The 17,703-nt window shown below is 56.4% G+C and overlaps 2 protein-coding genes across 3 annotated transcripts; both read left to right on the forward strand.

Moving 5' to 3' along the window:
• The first annotated feature begins 3,725 nt into the window (after positions 1–3,725).
• On the forward strand, positions 3,726–7,575 carry FXYD1 (FXYD domain containing ion transport regulator 1). The gene is made up of 7 exons (XM_030299812.3): positions 3,726–3,803; positions 4,628–4,692; positions 5,150–5,182; positions 5,746–5,820; positions 6,083–6,119; positions 7,037–7,086; positions 7,280–7,575. Exons 2-7 carry the CDS (start codon positions 4,632–4,634, stop codon positions 7,300–7,302), a joined length of 279 nt encoding a protein of 92 aa, XP_030155672.3. The 5' UTR covers positions 3,726–3,803; positions 4,628–4,631; the 3' UTR covers positions 7,303–7,575.
• A 160-nt stretch (positions 7,576–7,735) lies between these two features.
• FXYD7 (FXYD domain containing ion transport regulator 7) lies at positions 7,736–17,473 on the forward strand. Of its 2 annotated transcripts, none has more exons than XM_030299815.1 (6): positions 7,736–7,894; positions 12,588–12,617; positions 14,678–14,752; positions 14,900–14,933; positions 15,102–15,142; positions 17,061–17,473. In XM_030299815.1, exons 1-6 carry the CDS (start codon positions 7,864–7,866, stop codon positions 17,081–17,083), a joined length of 234 nt encoding a protein of 77 aa, XP_030155675.1. In that variant the 5' UTR covers positions 7,736–7,863; the 3' UTR covers positions 17,084–17,473. The 2 variants fall into 2 exon arrangements, with proteins under 2 accessions (XP_030155675.1, XP_030155674.1); XM_030299814.1 differs by having other exon boundaries at positions 7,740–7,894; positions 14,900–14,942.
• The last annotated feature ends 230 nt before the right edge of the window (positions 17,474–17,703 follow it).

Genomic DNA, 17,703 nt, shown 5'->3' on the forward strand with positions numbered 1-17,703 from the left:
TATCTTTATTTCTCACCCCCCTTTCCAGTTCCCCGTTCTTCCCCTCCTCCCACGCCCCTTCTCCTTGGAGGTTTGGGAAAGGGACTCACTGGGCACCGGGTGCGCCCAGCAAAGCAGCGTAAGAAGGAGGAGGGGGTCAGAGGCCATAGGAAGAGCAGCCCTAAGGAAGGGACTGGATGGCCCCATGGGAGGGGAGGGGCCACAAAGGGCTGGAGCTGACCACTCTCAGCCAGCCCCCTCCCCAGATTTCCCACTCCACCCCACTCAGGGAGTGTAAGGAGGATGTCACCCGGGTGGGGACCGGATGGCTCTGCAGGCCGAGGGGGTGGGAGAAGAGACAGCTGGGGGCTGGAGCCATCCTGGCCACGCCCAGCCAGCCCCCTCCCCCTGGCTCCCGGAGGGTGTGATGTGCGCGGTCACCAAGGCCCAGCTGCTCCCTCTGGTGGCCAAACAGGGCAGGGCCGCTGCCCTGCCCCAAACCCACAGCCTCCAGGCCAGCCTGAAATTAACCCCTTGAGTGCCCACCACCCGCCGTGGATAAGGAACCAATGCAAGCAAAGAATGATGGTGATGGTGCCACCCCCTCCCTCAGCGTTGGCTCTGCACTAGGCCCTGTCCTAAAAGTGTACTAGCTCGTGCTAACAGCTCTCTAAGGTTGACCCTATTATATGGCTATTTTACAGGCACAAACGCTGAGGAGAGAGGTCAAGTAATTTGCGATTTGGGTTGCTGACTGGGGCTGAGCCAGCACTCAAGCCCCGGAAGCCGGCTCCAGGGCCTGTCTCGTGATTTTTGTGTTCTTTCTTGGGAGACCAGAACTCATGAACACTGGTTGTTTTCATTTGGACTCTGCTTTTAGCATTAAATAAGCAAAATCCAGAAATAAATGACACGTGTTCCCCAAACTGAAAGAGTAGTAACAATAATCATTGAGCACTTACGGTCTGCCTGACTTAACATGAATTTGCTCAGTTCTCACAACAGCCCTGTGAGGTGGGATCCCCAGTTTGCAGGTGGGAAAACCGAGGCAGGAAGTGATTAAGTGATTCGCTTCATGGCACTGGACAGATCTAAACCTAACCTCCGTCCTCCCACCCCTGAGGGAAACACACGGCATCTCTGGCTACGGCTGCACACGCCTGGAAGACGTGGAGGACAGGGGGCTCACCGGCACCAGCTCAGGAAGGACCGTGGGCTCGGTTCTGCGTGGGCTCAGGCGAGTCGTTTGACCTCCCTGACCCCCAGTTTTCCCCTCTGTCAAGGGGGGCAGTCGGTGGCACCCACTCCCCAAGTGTGCAGAGCACTCCGTGAGATGAAGGAGGCCGTGGCCCCCGCTCGTGGGTCAGCGCAGGGTAGGCGCCCCGCCGTGGTCGGCAGGCCTGGGTGTGGACTCCGGACCCAAGTGCTTGTCCTGGACCCAAACGGCTCTGTGATTTGAGCCAGGCCCTTCAGGTCTCGGTTGCCTCAGTTGTGCAGTAGGGATGATACACTTCTTTACGGGGTCTTTGAAAAGATAAAGAACTTCGTGCCAGGGACACAGAGGGGACGCAGACACGCCTAAATCCATACTCACAGAGCACTCAGCCACCAGGGTTCTCGCTGCGGCTCACAAGGGGAATGGCAATGGCGACAGTGACAATACCTAACGGGTGCGTGTCACTGACTGCCGGGCTTTGTTCTAAATGTTTTCCACGGATCGTTTTCGACGGTCCTCCTAACTTCCCTCTGAGGTGACTACTGTTTTATCCCCATTTTACAGAAGGAGACACTGAGCCTCAGAGAGGTTAAGTCACGGGCCCAACATCACGCAGCTAGAAAGTGGCTGAGCTGCTCCTCTCTGGAGCAGTTGGCCTCGAGAAGGAGGGAAGCCAAGGACTGGCTGGAGCTGGCCCGGTGCTCCCAGCCCTGCTTCACTTCTCTGCTCCTCTGTCAGCCTTCCCCAGGGCTGCATAAACATCAGGGTTATCATTAACCAGAGACTGCTGGTGACCCCAGGGTGCAAGGCCATGAGGGGCAGAGGCTCAGACATACAGGGGCGAGGGGGTGTCGCAAAGCCCCCTGGGTCCTCTGAGGCGGGCTGTGTCTGTGCCTGCGGATAAGCATGTTCACTGGCTCCTGGCTCTGGTGTCTTACGGAGTCTGGGCCCGTGTCTAACTCTTCCAGGCCGGGGGCCGTTTCTGTCCGTAAGCACCGGGGACCTCAGCAGAATCAGCTCCACCTTGCTAAACCTCGGTTTGCTCATCTCTAAAATGGAGTTAATGACAAGACGGCGTGGGCTTCAGAGGCCTCCGAGCCTGGCCCGGCGTTATCCGTACGACCTTAGCGATTCCTCCATTTTATAGGGCAGAAACGACACAGAGGGGATCCATGGGCCACTCAAGGTCACACAGCCAGGAGTGGCAGAGCTCAGAGCTGATCCTGGGTTTCTCCGTCACCAGTGCCTGTGAAGCTGGCCCGCCCGTGAGGAGGACACCGTGCGTGTTGTTCTCCGGGGAGTCCTCCGGGCCACGTGAGATCAGGAGAGTGGGGGTTCAGCCCATCAGCACACAGCGGGTGGTGTCTCCAAGTACGCGAACACAAGTGCATAAGCGTGTCCGTCTGTGCCCGAGTGGCCAGCTATGTCCTGTTTGTGCATGCGTGCATTTGTGTGTGTGTGCGTGTTGCGTGTGTCCACAAGTGTGTCTGTCAGGGTTGTTGTGGCTGGTGGTGTTGTGGGCTGTGTGGGAGGGTCCTTGGGTTTCCCCGCGGGTGTGTTATTCTCTGTGTGTCTGCCTCTGTGTTTGTATGTGGGAACACACGTGTATTTGTTTGCTTTTGTGCCCAGATAAACGGGATCTTTAGGTTTCTGTGTGTGCGTGTGAATGTGTGTGGTGTGCACCCCTGGGGGACCTCACAGCCAGCAGCGGAAAACACACGCACACACACACACACACACACACTGAAATGCCCCCAAAATAGCCCTGTGGCGCTGACCAGGTCTCCACAGAACCCTGGGGTCAGGGGTCAGCGGGCTCCTAAGGGCTCAAACGGCCTTAGGTCCCAACTGGGCCCGATTCCCAGGGGGCCTCACAGAAAGTCACTGACACCTCCCACCGCAGGGCAGAAGCTGTCCGGGGCGCTGGGGCGAGCGTGTGTGCGTGCGTGCCCGCATGCGTGTGTCTGCAGTCCAGGCCTCCCTGCCGACACCTCCTCTCCCCAGCTGTCCCCAGCGCCGGTAGTGTTCCTCCATCTGAGCCGAGAGAGTTAACCTAGCGGGCCAGGGCGGTCTGGGCTGGGGGCCGCCCCCTGGCCCCCCTCCAGCCCGGGCTCCAGTTACAGCTGCTGGTTGGGGAGGGTGAGGGTGGGGTGGGGCCGGGAGGGGAGACCGCTGAGGGCGGCGCAGTCCAGCTCTGGGCCAGGGGGTCCAAAGTGCTCACCCCCGGCACAGCCGGACGTTTGGGGGCCTTCTTTCAGCAGGGGACAGCCTGACTGGGGTGAGCGTCCCCTGCCCTCCCCTCCGGGCCTCACCCCTCGCCTGGCTGGGCCACCTATTTTGGGAGCAGGAGTGGCCAAGCCCGTGGCTTTCCAGGCAGGCCTGACCCAAGAGGAAGGGAGCGTGGTGGGGACAGTGGGGTTCCCCGGGAGCGGGAGTGCGGGGCGCAACTCCTCCCTCCCCTGCTGCAGAGCGTGCACCCTGCTTGGGGTGGGTTTGGGACACTCACGTGTGTGGGTCAGATTGCGTCACTGTTTGGGAGCACGGGAGGCTCAGATGAGGAGTATCGTATTCGTGACTGTCTCCACCCCACATCTTGCTCCAACCAGAGGTTTGGGGAGTGGGCGTTGTCACTGCGTGTGCTCGTGTGCTCGCGTGTGTGTGTGTGTGTGTGTGTGTGTGTCCCTGCCCCTGGCATCTGTCTTCTGTCTCTCAGCCTGGCTGGTCTGGGCCTCATGCGACTCGCCTGGTGTCTGCCTATGAAAGTCACCCAGAGGCAGGCAGACAGGGATGTTTTCCCCTGTTCTCATCATTTCCAGAAAGAGAGAAGGGGTGGCCTTCCCCACAGGGGCAGCCTGTAGCCGTGTGGCAGCCCGGCCTCACCCTGGCAGGGTTGGGAATGACCCCCCAGTGGGGGAAGGAAGGCTGTTGCCATGGTGGCCTGTGTGAGGCAAATTCCTCCAGGGTGAAGTGGGAGATATTTATACCCAGGGTCAGGCAGAGAGCCGGCCAGCGGCCGAGGGCAGGAGAGCTGGGATATCACACGGACGCAGCAGGGCCGTGGTGGGAGGGCAGGTGGGCCCTTGCATGTGTCTCTCACCCCTCCCCGTGTGTCTGTCTCTCAGTCTGGGTGGGGCGAGCCATCCCAGTCTTCCCATTGGGTAGGTGTGGGGAATCTGGCACCTGCTGTAGGGCGGCCCAGGCCTCCGGGAGACCCCTGTGACTGTGTGTCTCACCCCTGCCCATTGTGGCTTGTTTTGGTGACACTGTGTCTGCATGAAGCAGGGGGTGCCCCTGTTTCTCAAAGTGGCCAAGCTGGATGATGGACGTTTTTGGAATCACACCCCCCCCCGGAGTCTGATTTAACCCCTTGGGTTCAAGCCCCAATGGTGGGGGTACTAGGAAACACGTTTCTTGACCCTTGGTGTTCTCCAGGACAATGGCATCTCTCCACCACATCTTGGTTCTCTGTGTGGGTTTCCTCGCCATGGCCAACGCAGGTGAGTCTGGGGTAGGTAGCCCGCTACCCACCTCAGCCCCGAGGGAGGGGAGGGAAGCCTTTCAAGAGAACCAAGTTGGAGACTCCAACTTAAACAGAGTCAGTGGGGTACCAGGAAATTGGAAGTTTCACGTGGGGGAGGGGAGGGGAGGATGCCCAGGGCAGACAAAGGTGGAGGGTGGGATGGAACCCCACTTCCCGCACAGGACAGAATCAAGGACAACACGGGATGAGGCGGGAAGCTGTAACAGTTAAGTGACCACCTGCCCCCCCACCCCTGCCCCAGGACAGTGCAGATGAGGCAGCTAAGACCCAGAGAGGGGTGGACAGCCTGTTCAGGGTCCAATAGTCCCCAGACTCTCAGCCCAGGACAGGAAGGCCCCCAAAAGGTCTCTTTATGCCCCTTCCTGTCCAGGGCCCCAGGAAGCATCCAACCCTTGACTTCTTTCTCTTTCCAGAGGCTCCACAGGAACACGATCCATTCACCTATGGTGAGGGAGGGAGGGGCATCTATGCTTGGGAGTTGGGAGGGTGGGTGGCCTGGGTTTGCCGGTCCTGTTCCCACTCCTCCTCGTCTCTCTCTTCCTTTATCTCTGACTCAGTATTTATATCTCTGTCAGTCTCCTTTTCTCTCTTTCTCTTGTCTCTCAGAAGGCTGACTCCTTCTTGTTTTTATCTCCCCTTGTCTGTGTCTCCGTGTGTCTATTTGACCCCTCCCTGTCTCTCTGATTCTCTTTCTCCTTTTACCTCTCAATGTCTTACGGCTCATCCTCTGCGGCCATCTCCCTTTCTCCCCTCTGTTCCCCTCATCCTCTCCATCATCCTCCCCTACTTTCTTGTTTCCTCCCTCCTCCCTGCCCTGCCTACCTCTTCCTTTTCCTTCCCACCCCCTCCTCTCCCCATCCCTCTTCTCTTCCTCCCACATCTGTTTCCTCCTCTCATTGATCTCTCTGTTCTCCTCCCTGATCCTCCTTGCCCCTTCCTCCCTATTCTGCTCCTCTCCTGTCCTTCCTCCTCCCCTCCCTGTTCTCACTCTCCTCCCTGCCGCCCACAGACTACAAAACCCTGCGGATCGGAGGCCTTATCATCGCCGGGATCCTCTTCATCCTGGGTATCCTCATCGTCCTGAGTGAGTACCCCCACCCTGCTACCTCCAGCCCCCGCAGGTGCCGTGTTTCGTCCCCGCCCCGCCCTGCCCCGCCCTCTGTCCCGCCCCCATCCTGCCCGGGCCCGCCCGGTTTACGCCCCTACCCTACCCCGCCCCCGCCCCGCCCCTACCCCGCCTCTGTCCCCACGGCTCCGCCCCTCGCGAGCCGGCGCTGGCGCTCGAGCGCCGCTCGGTGCCCGCCCGGAGCGGAATCTCAGCCCTGCCCTCCTACCCCCACCCACAGGCAGAAGATGCCGGTGCAAATTCAACCAGCAGCAGAGGTAAGAGGCCCCTCGGGGCTCTCACTCTCCTCCTTCCGCTCCAGAAGGGCGCCGGGAGTGAGGCAGGGAGTCCACTCGACCCACAGCCAGAGACCCTTCGGCAAATACGTATTAAGCACCTACTACGTGCCAAGCCGCAAGCCAGGCCCTGGGGACCAAACGGCGACTAACTAAACTGCCCTCCCTGCCTGGCTGAGCTCCCAGCCCAGTGGGGGCGGCGGCCGTGGGTTCCCGCAGCCCCACAAATATAAAATCACAAAGCGTGATAAGTGCTGTGAAAGAAGGAGCCACGGCGAAATGAGATCACCGCACTTGGCGGCCCAGTTTAGCTCAGAGTCCTGTTCCCAGCTCTTTGATTCATCTCTAAATAAAAATTTAAAGCAATGTATGAATCCCTTCTCCGTGTGAAAACAATTCTAAATGTTATTTTAAAGAATAGCTAATATTTAGTCCCACGTGCTGAAAGATACTGTTTTATCGTGTATTATGTTATTTACTCCTCACACCCCTTGCATGAGACTGTCGTTAACAACCTCATTTTATCGAGGAGGAAACCGAGGCGCAGGGAGGTGAAGTCACTTGCCCGAGATCACTCAGCTAGAAGATGAGGGTTCTGGGTTTCTAACCTAGGCTGTCTCCAGGCCGTCTGTCCTCAAGCCCTTCGGCCATCCCTCCCCCACCAACTTCCAGTCTCTTCCCCAGCACTCCGGGAGGCGCTTGGAGCGCGTCCTGCCACACGCTTAAACTGCTCCTGGGTGCGCCCGATTTTCTAGTTTCTGGCGGCCCCCGAGCCTGCTCCTCGCCGGTCTCTGGCCCTCGGTACCGGGGTCTGTGAAATGAGGGCTGTACTGGGGGGCTCCTGGGAGCATCTGCCTCTCTTTTTTCATCCCCACGTCCTTCTGCCTCTCCTTTCCCAGGACTGGGGAACCGGATGAAGAGGAGGGAACTTTCCGCAGCTCCATCCGCCGTGAGTCTGGGGGAGACTTTGGGTGTTTGGGGGTGGGGGCTGGTTCCAAGAACCCCTTTCCTGGTCCTCTCTGGGCGTGCGGAGGGAGGGACTTGATCCGACAGCGAAGGTCCGGGAGTTCCCCTGTCGCTCCCCCCTCCGCGGGAGCTGGGGTGCCCCTCCTGACACCCGAACTCTCCGTGTTCCCCCTCAGGTCTGTCCACCCGCAGGCGGTAGAGACACCTGGCGCGATGGAACCCAGCCAGGTCCTGCAGCTCGGGCTAGGCTGGGGGAGGGGGGCAGGAGAAGGGGACGAAGGGTGGGATGAGATGGCTGGGGGGCTCTGTTGCCCCTCACCCTTTTCACCCCCACAGGATTCCCCTGGCACCTGGCGCCCCCCACCCACCACCTGAGCACCACCACCACCTGGACTGCCCTCTTCCCCAGCCCTGCCCCCACAGACTCCTCTCTGCCGCCCAGACTTCAATAAAACGTGCTTTTCTCTCTCGACAGCGCTTTATGGATCTGTCAGTCCCTCTGCGCGAAAGCCCGGGCGCCCCCTGGGCCCCGGCAGGGGGCGCCCCCACCCTTGGGGAAGGGGCGGGGACGTCGGCAGTGGGCGGGGGCGGGGGCGGGGGTGGCCGGGACGGGGGCGGGCTCTCCGGGCCCCCATTGGCTACGGCACCCCCCACACGAGGGCTCCCCCATCTCCCCCCGACATCAGTCCGTCCCGCTTCCAGCTGCCGCAGCCGCGCCTTCACCACCTCGGCCTCCAGCCGCCCCCTGCTCCGGTCCGGCATGGCGACCCCGACCCAGGCCCCCACAAAGGGTGAGCGCCGCCGGGGGAGAGGGCGCGCGGGTGAGGGTGGGGGAGGCTCCGGGATCTCAGAGCTTAGGAGAGAGGATCTAGGGAGATTCCAGTACCGAAAACGGAGGGGAATGGGGAAGGGGGTGTCCGTTCCTTCCCAGGGCGGAGGCCCCTGCAGCGCACCCCTTGGCGCCCCTCCAGGCCTCTTGGACACCCCCTCCCGGTGGTGTCGTTTCTGTGCGGGACCCGCGGTTGGAGAGCGGCAGTCCCGGGAGAAAGGATGCGCGGACCGGTAGCTATGGCAACCAGGCGGCTGGTCCTGCACAGCGGTGGTAGTGGACGCGAAGGGACGGGCTTCGAGGGTGGGAACGGGTGGGTCTGCGACCACAGAGGCTCTGGCACATTTCAGGGTCTCCGAGGTGGGCAAAAGGAGGGGGTCCACATCCCTCTTTCTTCCAGCCCTGGCGCCTATGGTGGGTGTCTCCTGAAATCTCTGACAGGCAGGTTCAGCGGGAAGGAGGGAGAAAGACGGAAAGACAGTGGGGGAGAGAGCTGGAGGAAGTGAGAGAGAGATGGAGAGAGACAGGAGAGAGAGGGAGGCAGAAAGGAATGTGGAAATTGAGAAAGCCTAAGAGAGAGAGAGAGAGAGAGAGAGCGAGCACGAGCAGACCCCGAGTCAGAGATACAGAGAGAGACCCGGGAAGAGCACCGATATGAGACTGAAAGATATTCAGAGAGTGAAGGGGAAGGCGGAGAGCAACAGAAAGATGCAGAGAAAGAGAAAATCAGAGACAAAGAGACAGAGAAGCGGAGAGAAAGACATAGAGCAGGAGAGAGCGATGGACCCACAGCGCGGGAGAGAAATGGAGATAAGGAGGAGCACCATGGGGTGGGGCCATGCCACTGCAGTGAGCCCCCTTGGGCCAGAATGGGTGGCAGGACCCTCCTTCCCAGCCCACATCCAGGGGTGCTGTCTGGTCCGGGAGGTGCACTCGAGCGTGCACACAAATGTCCCTCCTCACCCCCATCCAGCCACACGGCAGTTTACATTTCACACCCCTTAACCCAGTTATTCACCCACTTAAACACCCACTGCCCCCTGAGAGCCCCCTTTCTTGAGCCCGCCTCTGCAGAGGAGCAAAGGGAAGAATGCTTTAATTGCGGGCGGGTGGCAGGCGGAGGGTTTCCCGCACAGAGAGCAGGGCCAGAAGGGATAGGCCAGTGGTGCCGAGGAGCCCCTGGTGGTGAAGGGAACCCCAGTTCCACTCCGATCTCTCCTTCCCTGCCCCCTTTCCCGGCAGGCAGGGGCTGCTGCACTGAGCCATATCTGCAGAATTTGAAGCAGGGCGGGGTGGGGGGGCTGCAGAGGCTGGAAGCCACCCTAGGGAGGGGGGGGCAGGGCTGAGCCAGCAGGCCTGGCGGGAGCCCAGGGCTTCTTTTCGCAGAGATGGTGGTTAACAGGATCGATGGCAGCAGACGGGCAGAGGTGGGAGGACAGACGCCTCACCATTCCCCCCCCAACCTTTCCCCCAGTCATAGCAGAAGGGGGGACCACAGGTCTTGGGAAACCCCAGGGAGGGGGGCGGAGGAAGAGCATGTTGTGTGTTGCACCACTTAAGCTGATTAATGGATTGTTTGGGGGGGGGGCACAGTGGAAGGGGATGAGGGCTCTTCCACCCCGTCAGAAAGCAGGAGGGAGAGTTGGGGGCAAACAGAAAGGGGGTGCAGGAGCATGACTGGGCCTGGGGTCCCACCCTTGAGAAGAACCCTGGGCTTGGCCGGAAGCCAGCCCTGCAGGGGCAACACCAGGAGGTACAAAGGGAGCAGAGGGAGTCAAGATTGGCCTCGGAGTTAGAAACCTCAGCCCCAGGACCCCACCTAGCCTGGGGTGCCCAGACCCATTACCTCTCTTCACCTCTTAAGTGGCCCCAGTTGCCATAGCAACCACCTCCTTCCTGATGTCTCCCTGGCAACTGGCCAGGAGTGGTGCACATTTCTTCTTCTGCCTCCTGGCTCCACCCTCAGCCCAGCCTCGCCCCGAGGAACCAGATTGCTGGGGTGGCGGGGACCAGAAGAGGGACTTCTGCACAGAGCACGGAGCACCCAGGGTGCAACCAAAGAGGATCCTGGAGCAGGTCCTCACCCAGTGGGCTCCCGCTGGCTTGGGGAGGCAGGCTGTGTGGAGACCCAGGGGACGAAGCAGGCTAGTCCAACCATTCCATCTGTGATTCAGCTTTCTGCAGCCGAGCAGGGCTCACATTCGTTCAGTCGGTCAGTCACTCATTTATTTATTCATTTTAGAAAACTTCTTTGGAAGACTTGTGTAAATGCCAGGATTAACAGCAGAGGAGTCAAAGCAATGTACTCCCCATCTGGTGGGGGGGGGGTGCTAAGCACACATGACTCTAAAATCATGTTTCCCCAACTTGATGCTTTCGAGGACCACCTTCACAGTTTTTGCCCTATCCAAATGCTCCCCATTCCTGTTCATTCCTTTTCCTTTAAAGGATTAACTTCTTTTTAAAATTTTTTAAATATTTATTTATTTTTGAGAGAGAGAGAGAAGGAGATCGTGAGTGGGGGAGAGGCAGAGAGAGAAGGAGACACAGAATCTGAAGCAGGCTCCAGACTCTGAGCTGTCAGCACAGGGCCCGATGTGAGGATCAAACTCACAACCCACGATATCATGACCTGAGCCAAAGTTTGACACTTAATGACTGAGCCACCCAGGCGCCCCAGGATTAACTTTAAAAAAAAAAAAAAAAAACAAACTAGGGGCGCCCGGCTGGCTCAGTCAATGGAACACGCGACTCTTGATCCCGGGGTTGTGAGTTTGAGCCCCACGTTGGGCGTAGAGATTCTGTAAAAATAAAAGTCTTTAAAAAAGTAAATAATTTAATTGGCTTCATTTTGTATCACCATCACAAATGGAAAATCAGGATTTTGTTTTTGTTTGTTTTTTTTTTGCCTTGCAAGTATAAAAATGATCTTCAAGAAGTGATTCCACTTTTCTGGGCCTCAGTGTCCTTGTTTGTGGAATCAAATGAAGATAGCACCTTAATTCTGAGAGTGGCTGTGAAGATTAGGTGCATTAACACCTGTGAAGTGCTTAGACCGGGACCTGGCACGGAGTCAGTGCGATCCAATGCTGGTTAAACAACTAAAGGAGAAAACCAAATAATGTCACGAAATTCTACCTAGATATCGTTGCCTGCTGAAGGCTCTGAGCCCAAGGACTGTTTTCTCTTGGGAAAAGAGGGACATTAACAAGGTGGAAGGTGTTAAAGACACGTCTGCGCCTACCTAAGACTTCCTCTTAGAAGACCAGACAGGGAACTGAGAAGGACGAACTTACACGTTGTGTGAATCAGTGTTATTCAGAGTCTGGCCTAAGTGCCCCTATACCAGTCAGTTGAGGCTAGAGTTGCTCTGGTAACAAATAGTCTCAAAAATCTCAGGGGCTTCTGACAACCAGGATTCTCACTATGTGTCCATCACGGGGTGACCCGGGCTCTCTACTCACCAAAGAAAATGGGAACGGCCACCATCTCGAGCATTCATGTCACCAGACCAAAGGCAAAAGGGACCTCTTGCATGAGCACTTGAAAAGCTCCAGCCTGGAAGAGACATTGACACTTCCACTGACAGTTCATTGGCCAGAATTAGTCCTATGGTCTCCCCCCAAACTCAGGGCAGCTGCCATCCTTCCCTGAGGCTGGAAGTGGGAAGAACACTAACGACCGTGCCTGGCATTGCCCCTGACATTCCTGGTTCCCCTCCGCTAGTGGTGCATGCTTAGCAGAATTCTGCTCTAGACAAGACAGAATGTTCTGAGAGCTGTCAGAGGAATTAGGGAGCCATCGAGATGGGCTTCTTGCATGGAAGGATGGTCTGAACTCTCCTGAAGGGGAGTGTGGTTTGGGACAGGGATGGGGAAAAGTAAACACACACACACACACACACACAGAGTTTATCCACACGTTGGCACTTCTGAAATTGGAATGAGTCTTCTAATGGATGGGTATTTTTCATATGGTAGAGTTACATACTTACTCATGCATACACACACACACACACACACACACACTGAGAAAACTATTATGAAATCAATTTTGAATCTTAAAATTGATGATGTCTTAGAAATAAACAGCAAAGGATATATTAAAGATAATGTAATAAGGTATATTCTAGGACAGCTCCCCTGTGTTGGATTTGGTGGCAGGAGGCATTATTATGAGAGTAATAGCCACAGTGCCTGACTTCTGGAGCCGTCGGGTGACTGAAAAGTTTTAGGGAATATTCAGGGGAAGCTGATGCACTCAGCAGTTTACCAGTGGGATACCAGTTTACCAATAGCATGTGCAAATGGGAGTGTATATGGTTTTTTTTTGGAAATGCGTCCATAGTTTGCCTCAGGCTTCCACAGTGGGCTAGGACCAGGACTGTCATGTACAGTTTGGTAGGTTGTGCACTGCACAAGGGAAAGTATTGACCAATGGTGTGAGTCGGGCTGGAATCCAGCCTATGCTCCACTCTTCAGACCTTGTGTCCTGCTATGAGGCTATATCATTATTTAGATCAAAGGGTGTCTTTATTTGATTTCTGCCCAGAAACCATTGGGCCAATGGCCCCATCTGGAACCTCAAAAATGTTAAGAAATCCAGTGTTGAAATATTTTTTCCCTCTCTCTCTTTTCCTGCCTTCCTTCCCACAGTTCCTCAGGAACCTGACCCATTTTACTATGGTGAGTGGCAGATTCTGATGAGGGTACCCTGGGGCTGGATAAAGGGGTGGTTGCAGGTCCCCACAGGTTATTGCTAAAGTGGCTTCAGTCATGCCAACATGATACCTGCTGGACCACAGGCCATCTGAACATGTGGATTCAGTTTCTATCAGTGAGGTTCATGGAGGGCAGAATCAGATTTGGGGGAGGGGGGTGGTACCCTCTCTGGGTCTCCTTCAATCTTCACCAGAACTCCAGGCTGGTATGTTTTGGTCATCAGAAAAACATATGACCGAGGCCAGGCTTCCTGGATTTAGATCCTGGCTTATCCACTTACTAGCTGTGTGGCCTTGAGCAAGTAACTTTTCCCCTCTGGGCTCTTCTGTAAATAAGGAATAGTAATAGTTTCCACCTACGAGGATTGTGGGAAAGATTTATTTGGATGATGCCATGAAACCATCCCCACAACACTGAAGCTTAGAGAAGTCACCCCCAGGTCTAGCAGCACTGGCCCCAGTTCCCTCTCTAAACACTCCCTTGCCCTCTCCCTTTGCTCACTCATACCGTTCCTCCAATACGCCAAATTCTTTCCCACCTCAGGGCCTTTGCACACGTGGTTCCCTCTGCCAGGCATACTCCTCTTCTAGCTCTCCATTCAGCTGACGAAGGCTCCTTTTCCTTCTTCGGGACTCAGCTCAAATATTGACTGCTCTGCTAGGAGAGGCCCTTCCTGACTCTCTGCCAAGAGGAGACGCACACACATCTAGCCATAGTCACATGGCTCAGATGTTTCATTTTATTTTTCAGTGCTTTGTCACAATATGAAAGTCAATTCCCTGAGGCAGAGGCCTGGACATTGACTTAACTACTAATAGCCTATTGTTGACTAGAAGTCTCACCGATACCATCATCTATTAACATACACTTTGTATGTTATGTGTTTATATACTGTATTCTTACAATAAAGTGAACTAGAGAAAAGATGTCATTAAGAAAAATCATAAAGAAGAAGGGCACCTGGCTGGCTCAGTTGGTAGAGCATGTGACTCTCGATCTCAGGGTCACGAGGTCAAGCCCCGGGATGGGCGTAGAGCTTACCAAAAAAATAAAAAATAAAAAATATATATATAAGAATGAAGAGAAAATACATTTACAGTGTGTTGAAACAAATCTGCCTATGAGCGGACCCGCATGTTGTTCAAGGCCTGTAGTTACTGTGGTGTATGAGACAAGGATGCTTCTCATGCAGGAAAATAAAGGAAAGAATGACATTATAAAGGGTTGAGGAGAGGAGGTGAAATTCTAAATGGACAACCAAAGGTTTCCCTGACCTTTGAATAAAGCCCAGAAATTGGTAAGGAAGGAATATTTGGGGGAGGAGCTTTGAAGCAGAGGAAACAGCACATACAAAGGCCCTGAGGTAAGACCGTGTCTGATCTGCTCCAGGAATGGCAGAGAGACCAATATGCCCGAGGTAGGGGACTGAGGGAGAATGTGGAGGGGGTGAGGTCTGAGAAGGAACGGGGACCAGGTGATGCAGGGCCGTGTGGGCTGTGGTGAGGACTTTGGCTTTTCCTTGGAATGCAATGGAAGCCAGGGTGGGGTGGGGCCCTCTGAGCTCCGGAGCACCCGGATCTGACTTAGATGTTGACAGGATCCCGTGGCTAGGGGGCAAGGAGACCACAGTGCAGGCTGCTTCCTGCAGTGATTCGGACAGGTGACAGTGGTGGACAGAACCAAGAGGAACCAGCTGTAGAAGGAGGTGAGATTACATATATGATGTAGATATCATGTATGTATCATATATACATGTATGTATATATGATGTAGAGGAAGGTTTTACGTATACACAAAGAATCTAGAGAAGGGTAGAGGGCAGAGAAGGGTAGAGACCTTCCAGAGAAGGTCTAGGGACCAAGCTCCGCTCGCCATCCTCACACTAGCCCACTGGGGGAGCCCCCGGCACGGCCTGCAGCATCCCTGGACTCTGGACCCTGGCGGGGCAGACTCGAAGCCCGGTCGAGGCTCCAGGGGGGCCTGAGGTGCTACCCCACATTGACATCCCCCATTATCTTCCCCAGACTATGACACGGTGCAGACTGTGGGCATGACTCTGGCCACCATATTGTTCCTGCTAGGCATCCTCATCATTATCAGTAAGTGTGACCCTTTCCTGGGCTCCGAAGCCCCTCAAAGGAGGCTGCCTCGGGTTGGGGGGGCGTCGCTGGCCACCCACCATTTCCCCGCTGGCTTTTGTCCAGACCCTTAATGTCCCGTGTCTCGTTGTGTCTGTCTCCTAACAGGCAAGAAGGTGAAGTGCAGGAAGGCGGACTCCAGGTCTGAGAGGTCTGGCAGCCGTGGGGAGAGAGGGGAGAGGGGTGGGGGCGGCCTGGGGTGCGGGGGCACTTCCAGAACAGAAAGTCCCCAAAGCCTGCCCCGTCCTTCCTAGTAAGCCCAGGGCTACCGGATTTCTTTATGCTTTTCTCTCTCTCTTTGTTCCCACAGCCCAACATGCAAATCCTGTAAGTCGGAGCTTCCTTCCTCAGGTGAGGGCGAGGGAGTTACGGTCTGGGAGGAGAAGAGGTGGGGGCCGGAGGGGGAAGGGGAGCTGCGTTGGATGTCCCTGAGAATGATGCCACCAAGAACGGATGTGGCAACTTCAGTAGGAGCTGAGGCCCCGCAGACCAAAGAGGTTAAACCATGGAGAGTCAGTGGGATGTGAAATGTCTTAGAGTCCCCAGTGCTTCCCAGAAACGAGTACAGAGGCCCTTGAGAGCAAGGATGAAATGATCCCCCAGAGGAGAAAGCCACAAGTCTGCAAAGAGAGGGGCCCCACTCGGGAGAAGGACTTGTGAGGTCCGGATGGGGAAGGAGCGGAGCGCCAGAGGAGGAAGGGAGACAGAATATTTTCCAGACTTCATTGTTCAGGTGGGAAGAAGGAGGATGAAAGGATCAAGAAAAAGGAGGGAAGGGTCACCTGGCTGGCTCAGTTAGTGGAGCACGTGACTCTTGATCTCAGGGTTGTGAGTTCGAGCCCCACATTGGGTGTAGAGATGACTTAAAAAAAGAAAAAAGGAATGTGGAAAGGGAAGAGAGGGGGAAGGGGACAAGGGGGGAGGGAGGGAAGGAAGGAAGGGTTCCTGGATAATTGTATCAAAATAACAAAAGGAGAGGCGTATAGAATATGGATTTTAAAAACTGACCTCGGGAAAGAGAGAATATGGGGATGTAAAGAGTATGAGGGTGGAAAGCACAGACAAAGAGTGAAGAGGTTGGGGATGAAGGGGATGGAAGTGTTAGAGGGGATGGGGCAGTGGAGGGGGTAGTGGTGTGGAGGGAGTGGCAGTGTGGGGGGTGAGGGGTGTGGAGGGATGAAGGGGTGAGGGGTGTGGAGGGGGTGGGAGACATGGGGGTGTGAGGGGGTGTGGAGTGGGGTGGGAATGTGAATGGGTGAGGGGTGTGTAGGGGGTGGGGATGTGGAGAGGGTAGGGGTACGATGGGGTGTGAAGAGGTGAAGGGGGTGGAGGGGGTGCGAGAGTGTGGAGGGGTTATGTGAAGGGGTGAGGACTGCGGGGGGTGTGTGTGTGATGAGGTGTGAAGGGGTGAGGGGTGTGGGGGTGTGGAGAGGGTGTGGAAGATGGACAGAGATTAGGATGCAGGGGGGAATAAACCTTAGATGCAAGATTGTGACTCCTTGGGGGTGTTAATTGAATTATGTAAAAATATCTTGACCTGCTTTTAGTGGAACTGCGTCCTTTCCAGGGACGTCTAAAAACCAGAAGGGAACCTCTCTGCCTCTCATAAAGGTCTTATAACTAAAAGTGGGCCTGGGGGTACTCAGTGCTTGTGGGGATTTGGTGTGGAATTTCATGTGTTTTGTTTCATATTCTCTTCACGAGATTTAAAAACCCTAACGGGGCACTTTGTGGATAACTGGGGGGGGGGGGGAAGGGCTCGGATTATGCACGGGACTGTGACCCACTACAGCTGAGCGATGGTCCCAAGTGGGTGGGAAACGGGGGAATTCTGACTGCGTCCAAATGTTGGGGAGATGGGGTGTGGGAATGGGATGGGGTGTAAGAGGAGGTTGGGGACATAGGAAGGGAAGAGAGACTCTTTCTGGCAGGGGGACATCCCAGAAAGTCCCAAGCTGGGCCAGGGATCTCCAGCCTCATCACAAGTGTGTTCCCCTCCATGACAGTGTCCTGTGGGGGCGGACAAAAGCCACACAAGTGTCCCTAAATGGAGCAGGGCGTGGTAGGCAAGACAGCTCCTCAGTGCTTAGCTCAAGGGTGACAGTCCCTGGGGGGTCTGGCTTTCAGGAGACGACGGGGGGAGGGAGGTGGGGGGGGATGCCCACTGTCTGTGGGAGGGGGCGGGGTGCACCTCTCTGGTCGCTGACCGCAGCTCTCTGACCCTCTCTCTCGGTCTCTCTCTTTCTCTCCTCCGGACCCCGGTCCCCAGCCCCTGGAGGTGGCGGTGTGTAAAACCAGCCCTGGGCACCTCCACTGCCGTTTCTGCCTGAGTGCGGAAGCCTGAGGACCGGGTGGAGGCGGCGGGGACCCCAGCCTTGCGCCGGGGAGCGCTCCCCCGAATGAGCCGCCCCACCCACCCGAGGCTGGAGCCGCTGCACCCCGCTGCCCCTCCCCAGGTCTTGGCAATGACGATCCCCCAAAGAGCCCGTCTGCATCCCAGATCCAGGGACTCAGGCCTCCAGCTCCTGGGGTCCGGGAGTCCAGCCGCAGCCCCCCAGAATCCCCATGTACTGCTCCCCTGCACCTCCTCGTCTCCCCTCCGAAGATCCGATCCGTTTCCCTGCACCCTCGGTGTCTATGTCTTGAGCTTAATAAATGTGCATTTGGGTTTTTCCCCCGTTCTGTCTGTGAGTTCTCATCTGTGGGGACAAAATGGGGGAGAGGGCAAAATTGAACGTGGGGGAGCTCTCTCCCGTCCCCAGCCTTCCCCCCCTCTTCTCTCTCTCCTCCCCCAGCGCCCCAGTGGCCTACCCCCTCTCCGAGCCCCCAGAGCTTCCCCTCCCCTGCTCGACGCCCCCTCCCCGGTTGCTCTTTACCGTCTCTCCCACCCCAGACCCAGGAGTAGACACCCC

This window comes from Lynx canadensis, chromosome E2, assembly GCF_007474595.2.
Source record: "Lynx canadensis isolate LIC74 chromosome E2, mLynCan4.pri.v2, whole genome shotgun sequence".
Lineage (NCBI taxonomy): Eukaryota > Metazoa > Chordata > Mammalia > Carnivora > Felidae > Lynx > Lynx canadensis.